This window comes from Lissotriton vulgaris, chromosome 12 (assembly GCF_964263255.1).
Source record: "Lissotriton vulgaris chromosome 12, aLisVul1.2, whole genome shotgun sequence".
Classification (NCBI taxonomy): Eukaryota; Metazoa; Chordata; class Amphibia; order Caudata; family Salamandridae; genus Lissotriton; species Lissotriton vulgaris.
Genome location: NC_141700.1, coordinates 575,214,486 through 575,230,983, shown reverse-complemented (window position 1 = coordinate 575,230,983; position 16,498 = coordinate 575,214,486). Strand labels below are relative to the sequence as shown.

General features: G+C 41.2%; 1 protein-coding gene across 3 annotated transcripts in view; it reads left to right on the top strand.

Moving 5' to 3' along the window:
• LOC147677778 (fatty acyl-CoA hydrolase precursor, medium chain-like) overlaps nucleotides 1-16,498 on the top strand; it is a 356,692-nt gene that overhangs the window by 168,765 nt on the left and 171,429 nt on the right. For all 3 annotated transcript variants that reach the window (XM_086945437.1, XM_086945438.1, XM_086945436.1), the window contains 3 exons: nucleotides 2,172-2,258; nucleotides 4,164-4,311; nucleotides 10,527-10,676. In XM_086945437.1, the coding sequence (XP_086801563.1) occupies nucleotides 2,172-2,258; nucleotides 4,164-4,311; nucleotides 10,527-10,676 (385 nt within the window). The remainder of the gene's footprint in view (nucleotides 1-2,171; nucleotides 2,259-4,163; nucleotides 4,312-10,526; nucleotides 10,677-16,498) is intronic.

Here is a 16,498-nt window from a genome sequence, read left to right as displayed (position 1 = left end):
GCATCTTTTGTTAGTTTCTTAAAAAACACTTAGTAAAACTGGAATCTATGTATTCGTTGTTGCTGCTGGGAGCGTTCCGATCATCAAGAAACTACAATAGTTCAGTTCATCGGAAGATATAAGCCTATTCTTCATGTCAACATAAAACAATCTGCACATTTATATATAAATATGGATGTATATTTATTTTTCATATGCAGGTAAACTTGTCTGACTTAGGTGCACCAAATAAAATGGCTCAAGGTACAATCTTTTACTGGAGCAAGGCCAATTTACTTCACTTACACAAAGTGCTTTAACACTTTCCAGCCTACATATCATTCTCACTTTGTAAAGGCAGGCTTAGAATAAGCAAGCTGAGGTGTCTAACTGATGAAAGAGGCTACCTAACCCCAGGGCACATGATTAACTATCGACCCCATCAAGTGTAGCACGAGAATTGACCAGGCAAGGATATCAGTTTCAAAATCTTGTCAATCTCCATGTGGCACTTCTCAAAGTGAATATTTGAATGAGTGATAATGTGATCTGGTCACCAACCTGCCTGCTTAATCAGTATCAACCAGAGATGAGCAATTCACACTTCTGTTCACTGCAGATTATGCCTGGCAAATGTTGTAGCTGCAGAATGAGTCTATAGATATTTGGCTTCCCATGATCTTCCTTTTTATACACTGATACAATTTGCGACCCAAGCCAAGAAGTGGGAAGCAGTCATGTCTGGTAGTAAACTTTAATGCTGGAAGAAAAAATCCTGTCCAAAAGTAAAGTTTTATTTCAGAAGAGCATTCAGTATGCCATCAAGTCTCAAAGGCGGCCTCAATTTTATTAATTTAATTACACAAATCATATTTTCATATATTATTTAAGTTATCAATTGTTAATACGCCTCCAAATTATAGGCCTTTAGTTTCACTATCACAGGACCCTCACAGAGGTCAGCCATAAACTCTACCTGGCTAGCCTCAGAATTATATACTGGCTTTTCCAAGAGATGTTTAAAATCGGCCAACCTCACTTCCAAACAGAACAAGATGAATATTTAAAATCATTTGTGCTTCTTTTTTGCTCAACCATATATTCTTGCCTGCCTCTTTTCAATTTATTTTAATAATTCGCATATAACTGTGTAAGTCTAATATATAATTCTCAAGAAATACATATTTGTTTATTCCTATATAAATAATCTAAATCCAAGCCACAATTTATGACTCAGAATGGTATGTTACATTTACAGAATCTTTATCAAACCACAGACCAGACTGCTTATCCTTCTAATTTATTGTCATTGCGATATTAAAAAAAATAAAAACTCCAGCTGAGCGTAATATAATTCTACCAGTAAACTAAATGATTACCTCTAAACCGAGCTTGCTTTATCGCTTTTTCAACACTAGTTACTCTTCTAAACTCCATTTGTTTCTTCCAAATTTCCTTTCCCACGCCCAAGTTGAAAATTATCACTCCCCTCTAAAGGAGAGACAAGGAGCATTAAGACCCCACCTAAAATAAATAGTCTTCGGGTATTTCAAACAAATGTCCTCAACATCCCCTGCCACCTTAGAAAGTTATATACCAAGACTCCAGAAAGAGCGATCTGGATTTAAATATGTATTTATGACGTTCATCAACCATAGGGCCCTTTGTATTTATACAAACTAAAACAAAATGACAATTTGAGGGCCTTCACTCAATTCACTTCTTTACTCACATAATGTTTCATATGAGAATAGCACTGTGGTAAGGAAGTTCATGGAAGTGGTCTGGTGAGCTATCCACTGGTTACCTCGTTGTTTGGAAAGGTGGGCATCTCATGTGGTGGGATGGCATGATTTTGGTCAGGTGACGACGCTGCAGACTCCGATTCACTGGATGCTGATGCTCAGTGCACCTGATGTACTGCTCATCAAAGCATTGTCCTTGATTACTAGGTTGGGGAAGATGGTCACCCTAAGCATTTTTGATAACCCTTGGAATTGGCACTGTTCATTAAAATAAATATATATTTTATAATCATAGTGCAACAAATGTAACATAATGGACTATTTGTGAAGCAAATTATTAGGCTAAACCTTGGAATGCTTTGGCAAAAGCGCAGAGTATATGTATATTATTATCATTATTAATTTTATTTTTTATTATTGTTATATTTCTCTTGATGATCTCCACAGACAATGAATATATCTCAAACTACCTTGAAAGAAGGATTTAACAGAGAAACTGTCAAATCATTCCTCCAGATGTCTGCTCCTCTACTGGTAAGAATCTTATTTAACAAATGTTGATGTATTTTTACATTACACATGACTCAATCGAAGGTTTTCAAACCTGGCTGATCAGTTTGGTCCTCATTAAGTGTGGCCAGGTATAATAGATGCAATATTTATCGCGTATTCTGAGTTTTTGGAGAATAGTTTGCAGATTTTGGTGCTTACTGCAAGAAAAACCACATGTGATGAAGGTAAATTCCGACAAATCCGCTGGCAGGCAGAAGCAGCAGATACCAGAACTTCTCGAGCGATCAGAGACGGAGACCACACGATCTCAAGACCACGAGAGGTACTGAGGCGGCAGCAAGTCGGACAGACAGTTTGTACTGCCTACACTGTCACAGGAGTAACCGCCGGTGCCCCTGACCACAACTGCTTGTTGCAGTTGGCATCAGAGTTCAGCTGGTGTTGTTTTGCATGTGTTTTGATGCAGGGGTCAGTAGCAGTATCATACATTTTACTATAACGGAGAAGCGTGGCTCAGTGGCTAGAGCCGCAGACCCTGATGCAGAGTTCTGGCCCAGGACCAGGGTTCAATTCCCGCCTAGGCGGCTCCTGGACGCAATCTCCCCGGACCTGATAATTATCGCCTCGGTGCCTAGTCTAATCATGGGTCCCACTCTGTGACTCTGGGCAATAGCTTGCTTAATCTCCACAACGGCCACATCAGTGCTTGGATGCCTGGCTACACCTTGGGGGTGCCAGGAGTGGACATCTCACAGGAAAGCTAGGAAGGGTTCAACAGTGGTATGAAAACAGCGCTACGAGACCTCTGGGTAGAAGGCGCTATATAAATACAAACACATTTACATAGCTGTATGACGACCTAAGAAACACCCCAAAAACATTTTGATGCATTTTCATTCTGGCATATGCTTCCACTTGCATTAACAAATGTAATTTTCTTCCTCTTTGTCTGCCTCATAGAATGTATTTTTGACATGGAGAAATCTTTTCCCATGCACACACAGCAGATGGGTTCTGGGCCTGTCTTCCACGCCATTTACAAACTTGCTTAGGCTTTTACTGAAATTCCAATGAGGCACACAAGATAGGTTTAAAATATTGAGAAGGCCTGTAAAATCGTAAACATGTTTGTCTTTGTGAATGTGCATTGCCATCCTAATGGCCACCCCGTGCAACTCCACTGGGAATGGTCATGCTTTCACAACAAACCTTAAACAACTGTCTAATGATAAACCAGACATACTTGAATACTTTTCACAATGTCCATATGTGGGGTGCATGTTTCAGTGGTTTTATGAACAAGTTCTGCCATTTGCACCTGCAGGTTCCACTTTCTAAGCTCCTTATTTGATCTTTGTTGCACAAATTATTTTTGGAATTAAACTTGCAATATTGAAGGAGGTACTGTAAATTTGTGCCTGTGGTATATAGAACTAAGATAAACCATGGCAGCATATCTTTCTCAAATCATTCATCTCAAAGAGCCAGAATTGTTATATTTTTCCAGGAAAACTGCAATTTTAAGGCTGCTTTTTCTGGTTCAGAGCAGTGTAGTGATTATTTTAAGCTGTGGAATAAGATTAGTAAATCTAGTTCATGGTCACTGAATAGTCCCAATATATTTCAACAAATTCATAGCTTATTGATAAGAATGACTACATTAAACTCAATTTAAGTAAATGTAAAAACTGTTAATGTTCTATTTGCTGATATCATTTTGTAAATTATTACATTACAATTTGCTTAAATATTTAATTAGTAGACACTTTGGTAACCTGTTTCATCAGTGATTCAAATGGATGTTAAAGTGAAATTAAAGCTCACAAAAACTATGGTATTCTGTGCTTATTACTCCGAAGAGAATGTCGTTTTCAGACTCGTCAACTGTCTTAACCATGAAGTGTCCTTTTGTTCCTGTCTTTGCAGGGCTCAATGTCAGAATTTATACATTTAGTAGTTGATGAATATCTGGGTGACACAGAAGATCCTATCTTAATCAGAGATTCTTACTGTGAGATGCTCGCAGATATTATGTTTGTTTTTCCATCTGTAAAAACAGCCAGGTATCACAGAGGTAAGTCTGCAAAAGTCACAAATTGAAAATCTAGAACTCACAAAACAATCTACACTTTTGTTGCAGCCTAATAAACAAATGTTCCTTTCTCTGGTGTGTGCCATCTAGTACGATTCTTTGCAAAACCTATGTCTTACAGTTCCTTTGATAATGTTAAGTTTGTGTAAAAGTATGCAAGCTGTGGTCACTAATCTCCACTCTCAGTCAGTTCAGAATAAGGTGATTATTTACAGTTTGGCAGCCCAGCCACCATTCCATACACTGTTTGTGCTGCTTTGCAAGAAAACATTGCATACAAACCAAGTATCTAGTTGCATTATAACACTGTGAAACTTTAGACACATAACGAGCCGTTGTCTCTAATACACAAGCCCGTGTGATTTATTTCAATTTTCTTTATCACATTTAGAAAAATGTTTGATGCATTGTAATCATGTCATCATAAGGGACAACACAAAAATATAACTATTTTTAAACATTCAACACAAATTACGCAAAAACAACAGATGTGTCACGAAAATTAGAAATACACAGATAAGCATGGAGTATATACATCTCTTAACAAATACATTTAAAGACATGTGAATCCAGTCTTTAACTGGAAATGACAAACACATGTGGGCGGAGAATGAAAACGTTTTTGAAGAAACTTAGGCCCCCATTAGGATGACGGGCAGACTTTGTCTGCCCGCCATCCCATCACAAAAAGGGACCACCTGCCATAAGAGCGGGGGTCCCGTTGGTGGCATTAGGATGTGCCCGCCCGAGTGGTGGGCGCATTCAGCATTCCTACCATTGAGACGGGCTGTGCACTCAGCTCCGCCCACCACAATGGCAGGAAGGCATGCTGTGCACTTCCATGCACAACATGGCAGGCACCGCGCGGTGCCTGCCATGTTGTCCATGGAACTGCTGGGGGTTACCATAGTTACCCCCATGTGCTCCCCCCACCCCCCGGAGTCCTTGGAGGCCCGTAAAGGGTCCCAAAGCAGACTCTGCATGCCTTTCCGGGGCGGCATTGCAAATTGCCCATCCTAATATGGCTGGCGGAGTCTGATAGACACCGCCAGCATATAAACCCTTTTCCGCCCGGTCGCAAGGTGACCGGGGCGGAAAAAAGTGGCAGACGGTGTTTCCGTTCGCGTGGACCCCCCCAGCCATACTAATATGGTGGGGGGGTCATTCCGGCACGGATGGGGGCGGATCACCCCCGTCATCCTAATGGGCCCCTAAATGTCTATTATCTCCTGGGAATGTGTGCAGCTCTGGGAACTGGCAGTATTTCATGTAGACCCTAAAATAGGGGTCCATTTCCTGGACTCGCATAATAAATCACCCAATAGACTGTTAGAGGTCTCCCATCATGTAGAGGACTCTTATGTTTCCATCAGGGATCTCATTGGTTTCAGCGGCAAACCAGGACAGGAAAACTGCCAATTGGAACCATAGTGGGCAAAGAACATGGAAGCAGAAAGCAGTGATGCTAATGGGAATGAATTTGGATGGACCACCCGAAATTAGGTGACACCCCAGTTATCATTCCTCCTGCATCAGGACCAGTAAAATTATTTTCCTGCATACTAAATGAGGGTTTGGGAACACAACGCAGGACATTCACTACACAAGTGCCAGATGCGATGCCATAATTTGAGAAGCCCACCATTCTTTCAGATAAAAATTCCTCCTGCAACGTGGTGGGTGCCCTCTTGGTAGTTAAAAAAGTTGGTGGCTGTTCTTCTATGGCACAGTAGCACGGTTGCAATGCTGCCCCTTATGATAGTTCTGAATTCATCCTCATGGTGGGGTTCTATCTCAAGTTCTCAAATAATATATGCCCCCCCGCAACCCCCCCTCCTGTCAAATGAGATCTCTCCCAAACCCTGGGGGCAGCCATAAGTGTATCTGGCCAAGAGCACCATGAATCCACTGACAGTGCCATACAATAAGGATGCTGGTCAGAGTTGCTGCCTTTAATTTGTCAGTTACACTGATGCCAATCCCATTATAATAAGGTTAATCAAAAGACTGTCCACTATGGCAGGGCCAGTGGTTGCTCTTCCATTAGAGACACAGCTATTCTCATACTCTAAACAAGGTGAAGGAATTGCAGACGTGGGCGGACCGCTGACATTTTTTGGCAGCTGTCCCATTTCTGCCTTAATCTAAATGTACCCATTAGTTTCTTACTGAAGCATGTGGTAGGTAATCTCTGGGTGAGATGTGGAAACACGGGAAGTTATAGGCCTCCTTCCACTATGCAAATGATTATTCTATTGAGAATTGGTGCCTGGAGTGCAGCCTGGATGAAATGGTTCTGGAGTATTTGCCTGAAAGAGTGATTTCATATCGTTCCCCAGAGACAAATAAAACCACTGTCAGGAAGCTAAGCAGCAGTTGCAACCCCGTGTAGACATTCCATTCAAAGGTTCAGATTTACCAGAGCACAATCATGCAAAGTCTCTAAGGTATGCAGTCCCATAAGGCTGCGGTAAGCACATGAGAACAGATTTTAGGAAATCTGAAGGAAGACCACACTCTTCCATAGCAGGCTGAGTGAGAAGGTAAGTGGTTGCTACCTCCACTTCAGGCCATGGAGGTGCTCCTCATGCATCCTTCGGTTCTGCTAGTTGGCTTGTGAGGCTGCAGAAGGGATAAATAGTAGCAGCCTCAACCACTAGAGTCCTCATAAATGGCATGTGACTATTTTATCAGCTTTGATCATGAGAATAAATGTTTTGGCAAAGCCAATAACTGCTTAAGGAGGGCGGGGTGAAGCACAGGAGGAACCTGCCCCTTAGGTCATGTATCTATGTGAAGGAAGGTATAAACCCAGTGAGGGGATCCAGTCAGGGACTAGGATCAGGACACATTTCCCTTTCAATCATATTAAGCACAACCATATTTGGACATATTTCAGAACATTGTCCACATAATTTAGGGCAACCAGCTCAGAAAGTCACTGGATTCTGTCCTTTAGGGACGAATAATACCAGAACAAAATTGTGAGAATAATGTCCGATACAAATGTTGCTTCTTAAATATTGCCTATAGTGACATTGGCCAGTTGGAGTTAATACAAAAGTTCCAACTAGTGTGCTAATAATCTTATAATCTTATTTAGAACATGAATTTAAGCCAGAAAATATTTCTGTATTCAATATTCTGACATTCAACCTTGAGGAAAGTTTGAACAGATTTGCACCATAGGTTTCTTGCACACTCTCCAACATGTCTTGGGCTGAACTGTGGCATATTGTTAGGCTGCTTGACCCCTGCCCAATGAGTGGCAGCAGAAACAAACTTCTTGTCCATGACCAATCTTTGACCATAGAATGCAAAAGGTTCTGGCTCTCTGGCAGTGACTATTGGCTGAGAACATGGCACAAGGGCTGAGCTGTCCTCCCTACTGTCTCTGGAAGCACACGTGGACATGGAAATATAGGTTATGCAGCAGGACCAGCACATAGGCAGTTCTGCAGAGCCTTGTCATATGCTGATCTTTAAATATCCCTGCTCCCTCTCCAACTACCCCACCCCTCCCCCGACTTCCAAATCTTGCCAGGTCGCACTTGAGGAGCACTTTATGAGCAGGTTAACAGAGCTGGCATTCAAACTGCTCAACTGCTTTACAAATAGTTTTTGGAGCCAACAGGTGCGCATGGGGATGTGAGAGGAAAGGGGCACATATATTTAGAATTTTTCCATTAACAAACAAAGCATATTAAATTCGCTTGGAATTTAAAAGTGTATCGGTTTGGAAAGAGCAGAAACATCCTTCAGCTCGAAAGAGTATGTGAGCTCTATCATAAATTAAGATATAAACAAGAAAGGCTTTCAGTTGGGAGAAGAACAAACAGGAGATTTTCTAAATAAGCCTCAATTGATTAAAAATTACAACAATCACTGAGTTCATATATGAAAAAAGGGTCATATCCTTTTCTAACCAAGATCCTAAACTTTACACCTGGTTTTGGATGTGGTCCCAGCAACAATGGCCTCCAAGGGGAAAGGATGTGGCCAAACGGCTAGGGCTGTCGACCTTAAATATGGGGAACCAGGTTTGAGTTTCCGCAACAATGCTCAGCATTCTGTGATTCTGGGCAAATCACTTAATCTCCCCATGCCTAACAAAAATGAATTGATGCTTGTGTAATGCAACTGGTGCTCATGTAAAGCGCTCTGAAACCTGATCCCTTCTGGTCAAGTTCGCGCTATATAATACTCCAGAAAAAAAGAAAAAAAACGTAGATGTAAAATGTTCTGACTCATTGAGAGCAGGACAGTAGAGAGACTGCTGTTCATTGTTTCTTGGATCTCTGATGAGGGTTTGTCAAGCTCAGTATAAGCGGAGTATCATAAAAATAAGCTACTATTAAGATTTTGCAACATTTTATAAGGTGGGCAAGAAGCCCGATGCACATATTAAATAGTACGTATGAAAGTGAGGAAACCTGAGAAATCCCACAGTGAAATAGAAATAATTTGGAGCGATAAAGAGAAAGAAAAAGGAACTGCTTTCTATGAGAGAGAAAAGCAGCGAGCCTGGCTCTGGCAGTTCCTTTCATAGCCAACTCCTTGATTCCCTTGACTAATTTAGACTCATCGACTGTATTCAATTCAGCCAACAGTTCAAGCAAAATGGGACAGGTGGGTGTATCTGCATCAAAGTCTAATCTGAAATTGGAAAACGGAAATGGGGATCATGGCATGACTGTGAATGTGCCTCATAACGCCCCTGCTCTTAAGGGCCTGTTCAGTAGTGCCAGAAGCCCCAAACCCTCCGGCCCTACCATAGCCATGCCCAAGACTGAGGAAACTCTGCTTGGAGGCTCACATGTGGGTGTTGAATTGCTTTCTCTCCTAGAATGTAATGAGCAGCCTGGGCTGAAACAAGGCCCATCGTCCCGCGATGTGCCTTTCTTGGCATGAAAAGTACCTAAAACAGGAAGCATGTCTGGCACTACTTAGAGCTGCAAATCACACGATGGAAGATGCTTCTTGAAGCTGCAGAAGCTAGTGGAACAGCAGAGGGATTTTGGCCACACTTTAATATCTACTTACGTAGTTTTCTTTTATGGAGAATCATCCACACCATAAAGTCCTACCATAAAGTACATAGATTCCTTTGTGATGCCTATGGTTGACCTATGACCCTTGACTTTGTCGACAGCGTTTCGATCCTTAACATAGATATCTATATTAAAGATCGAAACGCCGTCGGCAAAGTGTCAACCTTATACACTGTGATTTATGTACTACATTATGTGTAAAGTTGATCTTCCACAATTGTTGTCTGTTCCACTGTAATGATTCTATTCAGACAACCACATGCTGCCTGAGCCTTCTCTTGTTCTCTCTTGTTGTGTGAGTTTATGGATAAAGGTTGTGCCCCACTGTTTTTAATTCACATGTTTTGTATATTCTATATAATTGCATATAAAGCTGCCTTTTTTCCGGCTGGGTCAAATGCTCAGATATGGTACCGATTGGGGCTATATTTATTTGATTTCTAATCATTGTTTACTCGGGGACCACTGTCTCTCGAAATAAGTTAGCTCCCAAGGTCCCTGACCGATCTAATGTGGGTTCCCTTGTACTTTATATATATAGCTTATGGCTGACCAGCACAGTAAAGCAGATGCACTACTTATCGAAATGCATCATCATTTTAAAAGGACACATCAAAAACAGATCACAGAAGTTTAAATTGCAGGTTTGTTTTGGTCTGTGTTTCTTTCGTCTTAATTTGGGTTTCAGAAATGTATTTGCAAAATCCTATCGCTCACCTATTCTCCTGGGCACATTCTAGCAAAAGATGCTACTTAATTTTGGCAATATTTCACCTTCCGCCTGAGAAGTAATCAACGGTTGGCAGGATCACGGAGAGCTACAGCCTTGATAGACTGGATACTCCGTGCACATATTTTACATTTGATCTTTGTTATATCATTAAAAAAGTATATTGGTTGCCTCATTAACCAGAAGCGGAAAGCGTGCAGGAATGTCAGGATCATACCTGTAGTCCAGTTTCCTGCTGATTTTTCATAGTCAACGATTTGTTTGACAATATCCCAGTTTACCTTTATCTCAAATCTCATTTGCTATTTATTATAAATGTTACTTCTCATAAAATGCATTCCAATCATACTTTGACAAATTATATTTAATTCTTGCAAATAAAAATATTTTTAATGGATTTTTTGTTTGTTTACTAGATTCGGGCCATCCCGTCTACTTCTACGAGTTCCAGCATCGACCCAGCCAGTATAGTGACTCAAAACCGGATTTTGTCAAATCCGATCACGGAGATGAAATTGGTTTTGTTTTTGGTGGACCCTTCTTGGATCATGGCATAAAGTTTTTGGGTAAAACACGATTTAATTTCCTACCGAACTCTTAACTGATAGGGATAATTAAATGTGTGGTCTGTTCCATTTATGAATAGGGGTATTTCAGTTTTCAACTGTATTATTGTGTGATGATAAACCACATTTATTTAACTGTTCCTTAGGAATGTCCCTATTTTTAATACAATGTAACTTTTATTAGAAGACAAGACTGGACCTACAGGATTTTGAAAAAAGAAGCAAATCTATGCTTAAAGTAATACACGGTAACGAGACATAAAATATCGGTGTGTGTGGTCAAATTTTGCAGATGTTCAGGGATGCTAATTCCTTTGCATACAGCATCAGAGAAAAGATAACCATTTTTAAATAGTGACCAGTGAAGGAGACCCATCATAAGACTATCGTTCATAAATCATAAAGTTATATATAAGAAGCAACTGGAGAGGTTATATCATAGTAATTGGGAGCAAATAGGTCTGGTACATCTAAGTTGAGCAGCTGCATCCTTAATAACATCATCATTGAAGGGCGTCCAAAGAGATACATATCTAGGATAAGCAAGACGAACTACGGGGTGATCTTGTCCATGCATAAGATGTCCTGCATCTTAGTCCGCTACTCATCTAGGGAGAACTGGTTGAGGGACAAGCAGCTGGTAAGTACTGAATAATCAAGTAACCCCACTTAAAGATGATACCTGATATGAGGTTGATAATTCTTCAGAAGAGAACAGGGTCCTGTTGTAATCAGTGAACATAGACTGGAGCTCAGATTCAAATGTTTGTAGTGGGCCTTAGAGTACTAAACCTTTATTGTGTGTTAGATTCTATCTTACAGAGCTTGCACACCATCAGTCTGCTGACCTTTGTTATACTTATTACAGTACCTCTGTTAATTGTCCAAAAAGCTAGGTTTTGCTAGGTCACACCTTGTACTTGGTCCTTAATGTGTTTCAGCTGTCTAATAGCATGATTGGAATGGGGTTGTTTGTGATCCCGACCAGTAACTACTCTCAGTCTGACCTTCTGGTATTTGCTGCTTTTTAACCCCTTCGGTGCTCATGACGAGCTCATCTCGTCATGAGGCACAGTGCTCGTGTGCTCATGACGAGCTGAGCTCGTCATGACCACACCCATTTCTATTATGGTCCAGCACAGCAGGGGAATATCTTAAGCAGCCAAGGTGTTAAGACCCGATGAGAAATGACTCATTCAACCCTGACTTCAACCACAGGCGTATTCTCCAATCATTTCAGTGATCTTAAGCCACAACACAGGGTCGGTCAAGAGTTTAGCATTGATTGATCGCTGTCTAACAGCAGGGTGTGCTTTGGGGTGAAATGCAACCCTACCATAACTGGGGCATGGTTCAATAGTATTTTACAGCCGTCATAAACAAAGAGAATGGTGCCAGATACTCCTTCATTAGCAAGGAATAGGTCTATCCAAGAATAGCTCTGGTGTGCAGTAATATATGTAATTCCCGTCAAAGTCAGTTTAATGCTCTTGCCTCTACACAACTGCCAAAGTTATATTGGTTATTTCCTCATAGAGTGCCTTTGTGGATTTGCATGGTGGATCAGTGTAAGCAGCTGAGCAAGCTGGCTCAGGGGCTGGGACCGACCTGCTGCTGGAGGAATTGGTTGCCCTGCTTATGGCCTAGACCAAGGCACTGCTTGTATTAGACCCTGGTGTCATTTTGTCAGATATTTTCCTTCCCTTATAGAAGTATATATATATATAACCTTGAAAATTCACTGAAAAAACCATAGGTTATAGACCATATATAGTTAGGGATTAGCATTTACAAAACCTTATTTTACTCGCACAAAACCATTGAAATTCGCATATATAGTTAGTTGCACTAACTATATATCGCGCACCCGCAATCCACTGCTGATGATGTCACATATTACATCATTCATGACATGGTCAGTGACATCACTGATGACATCACTGATGACATCTCAAATGACATCACTGATGACATCACTGATGACATCATCCAGTGACTGTGTGTTTCTGTAAAGTTTAAATATGTTTTACATATTGAAGAATGAGTAGATGTAGAAGTGTCTGGATGAAGGATTTAGTAGGTGCGTGACTGACTGTATGAGTGAGTGATTAAATGTGTCTCACTGAGTGCATGGGTTAGTGACTAAACTGTCTTAATTTGTGCATCATTATGCCTATTGTTCTGTAAACTGCTGCATGTGTTGATCAGTAGCTATATGATTAACTTTATGGGTTATTGATTGGTTGGCCAAGTATTTGTATGGGAGAGTGAGTGTGTGTGTGTGGGTGACTGGGAGGTGTGTAACTCTGTGCATAGATGTGTGAGCAGTTGATTCACTAGATGTATTGGTTCAAAAGTGCATGTGGAAACAGCTGTATGGGCGGTTGACTGTGTGCATGAGTGTATTGGTGAGTGAAAGGATATCTCAGTGCTACATGTCAAAGTAAGTACATATGTAAAACACATTCCATGTGAGAGTTGACATATATAAATAACTGTGCATAAGAGCCAGTGAATGTGTGAGTGGCTGTATGGATCATTGTGAACTTGTATCAAGGATTGTATGAGAGAGTAAATATGTGTTAGTATATGTTTGAATAAGTAAGGTGTGTATAACTGTATAGTTGAGGAAATGGAGGTGTGATTGATTCTTTGCATGACTGACTAGATGTGTGAGTAACTCCATGGATGAGTGACAGTCTGTGAGTGTCTGTTTACACTGATTGTATCTAAGGTTATATTAGAGTCTGAAGAGGTTCATCGTATTATCACATGAATGATGTCATCAGTGATGTGATAAGTAATGTCAAATGAGATGTCATCAGTGATGTCATTTGAGATGTCTTCAGTGATGTCATCAGTGATGTCATTTGAGATGTCATCAGTGATGTCATCAGTGATGTCACTGACCATGTCATGAATGATGTAATATGTGACATCATCAGCAGTGGATTGCGGGTGAGCGATATATAGTTAGTGCAACTAACTATATATGCGAATTTCAATGGTTTTGTGCGAGTAAAATAAGGTTTTGTAAATGCTAATCCCTAACTATATATGGTCTATAACCTATGGTTTTTTCAGTGAATTTTCAAGGTTTTGTAAATGCTAATTCCTAACTATATATGGTCTATAACCTATGGTTTTTTCAGTGAATTTCAATCGTTTTTTAATAGCAAATATCAAAAGCTTTAAAATGTCAAGTACGTGGTATGTAAAAACATTTTCGTGTTTATGCACGCTGATGTGCTTTGAACGCTGCCCCCCCCCCCCTCCTCTTTTCTTTTAGGAGTATTCTCTCTTTGCAGATAGTGAAGGGTAGGTAACACAGGCCTTTGCCCCCGTTGTAACCCGTCGTGCCTGCTTCCCTCTCCATTTGATTGATTGTTATCCTAGCATTTATTGTTTTGGAATTGGTTCTCTTTGGTTCATTCTCTATTTACAAACAAGCACAGAGTCGCAATACTCTGTTTAGTCTTTGCAGATAGTGAAAAATCGTTAAAAAAACAAAAGGAATCAAGCAAAATCAGTAGGCCACTAATGGGATCTCTTTTTGACCTCGCTAAAATAGAAACATTATGAACAACCCCTTTTGAGAAATACGAAACTAGTGAGAGGAACTGAGCTCGACACCATGATGGCTGCAAGACAGCTCGGCTCCGCCGCCCACCCCACCCAAAATAACGACAAACCCTATGCAAATATTATAAATATATACAACACACCAGCAAAGTAACAGGGTAAAACGTTTTATTAAATAACTGTTTACATGGCAGCCTGCTGCAACATCGATCCAAACAAGCCTTTGTATTTGGGGCTCAAAATCAACAAGTAACAGGGTAAAACGTTTTATTAAATAACTATTTACATGGCAGCCTGCTGCAACATCGATCCAAACAAGCCTTTGTATTTGGGGCTCAAAATCAACCATCAATAGTAAGATTTTCATAGGTGAGTGTAGGTTCATGATTTTCCATCCACAGACTAAAAGCCTGGAGTGGGAGTGAAAGAACAATAACTAGGTAAGAAGGAAAGCAGAGGCTGTGGGAAGGACTCTGGATATGGTATGTTGCTTGGTCCCTGAGATGCTTCGATGTCACTGCCTTGCACAAATGGCATAAGTCCTGGATGTTGGGTGCCATAGTTGAGGGTTCCGAGCAGCGCTTGTAACACTGTCTGAAGCTTATTTGCACCTGCTGCAGCTTCACTATTCTCAAAGTAAGTGGGGGCTGTTTGTGGACCTGACTGCATTGGAAAACAATGTGATGCGGTGCCTCCCTGAACCGCTTGACGGAGGCCCCCGAGATAATTGCGCCTGCTCCACACCTTGTCCCACAATCCGTTTGACCTGAAGACACGTCCTGCGGTGCCCTGGTCCGACCATCACATATACCTGCGCCAGGAAACGGCGTGGGGTGCACTAGAAGGGAGAGGCGGCGCGAATGAGCCTCCCCCACCTCCCCAGGTGGAGGTTTCTCAGCTACACCCAAGCGCTTCACTCGACCAGCTGACTTGCGCCCGCTCTTGCGACACAGTGCCTCGCTCGGCCAGCTGAATTGCGCCTGCTCTTGCTATTACAACGTCTCACCCGCCATCCAACGGAATTGCACCCAATCTTGCGGTACAGCGACAGGCGGCTGCTATGGAACTCACGAAATGGCCGTCGGCTCCACAGACTTGGGCCTGGCCTGCAAAGATGGCTCTGGGCAACCGTGGAACTCGGACGCTTGACTGCTAGGGTTTTGTAGGCTTTTTATAGCCCAAAGCCGCATAACAGGTCATGTGACTTGTTAATAAAACTTTTCATTGGTTCATTTTACTTTTGTTATTCTAATGATGGAAGGCTTGGTCATATGACCTAAAAATAACACTTTTGATTGCTTTCGAACATTTTTTTTCCCAAATGATGAAAGCCCCACCTTTTTTTTTTCTCACTCTGACTTGTAAAGCAAAGGACCCAGATGCATTTACAGTTTACCACTAACAATGTTCCAGGCTAATGTATTTTCCCGGGAAATTTACAACTGTCCTGCAAGTAAAATATTCCTATTTCGAGAAAAAGGACGTTTCTTCATCCCATGAGGGAGCCGTTGAACAAAAGAGGCTCGGCCTGCTGTCTTAGTCGCTGATAGGCATGAATATCGGATTCTTATCGATCATTTTATGTTGCAGGAGTAGAAAACACAACAGCCCTTGACCATTTATCTTTACTGCGTTCCTGCGTATTATACCTTTTAACCGTCATGTAATCGGGCTGCTTTATTTCACTTGCCTTTTACTGATTCGAAAACAGTGGCTATTATTCAAAACTTTACCAATCTAGGTACTACTACCATGTTTTGTTTTTAAAACCTTTATTGTGAAAATGTCAGTATACAAATACGGGCCTATAACCACGTGGGCCGGCCACGGAGCAAACTGGAATCGTATATGATGAGGGAACATTTACACTGTAGAAGAACGTAACGGGCGGGCCATTAGGTTGCAAGAACTAAGGTGTCTAACAGTTGCGGAATCGGTGGACGTACATTTTATAATTAAAGTACGACAGGGCCAGTTACAATAAAATTATCTAGATATACATTTGCGGGCAAGTACCATAGGTGACGTTAATTCGAACTTTCAATAGTACAGTAATCAATAACACATCAGAACTTAATATCAATAGGGATGTCCAAATGTTCAATCAGTACTCGTCCCCGCCCGCCATGTGCTTCAAAACTGCATACGTATCTCGTGATATCAAGGTTGGGCAACCAGTACACAACAAGGAGTTACGAGTCCCATTTATACCGGCGCCATTTTGGGCGAGGCCGGGCAGG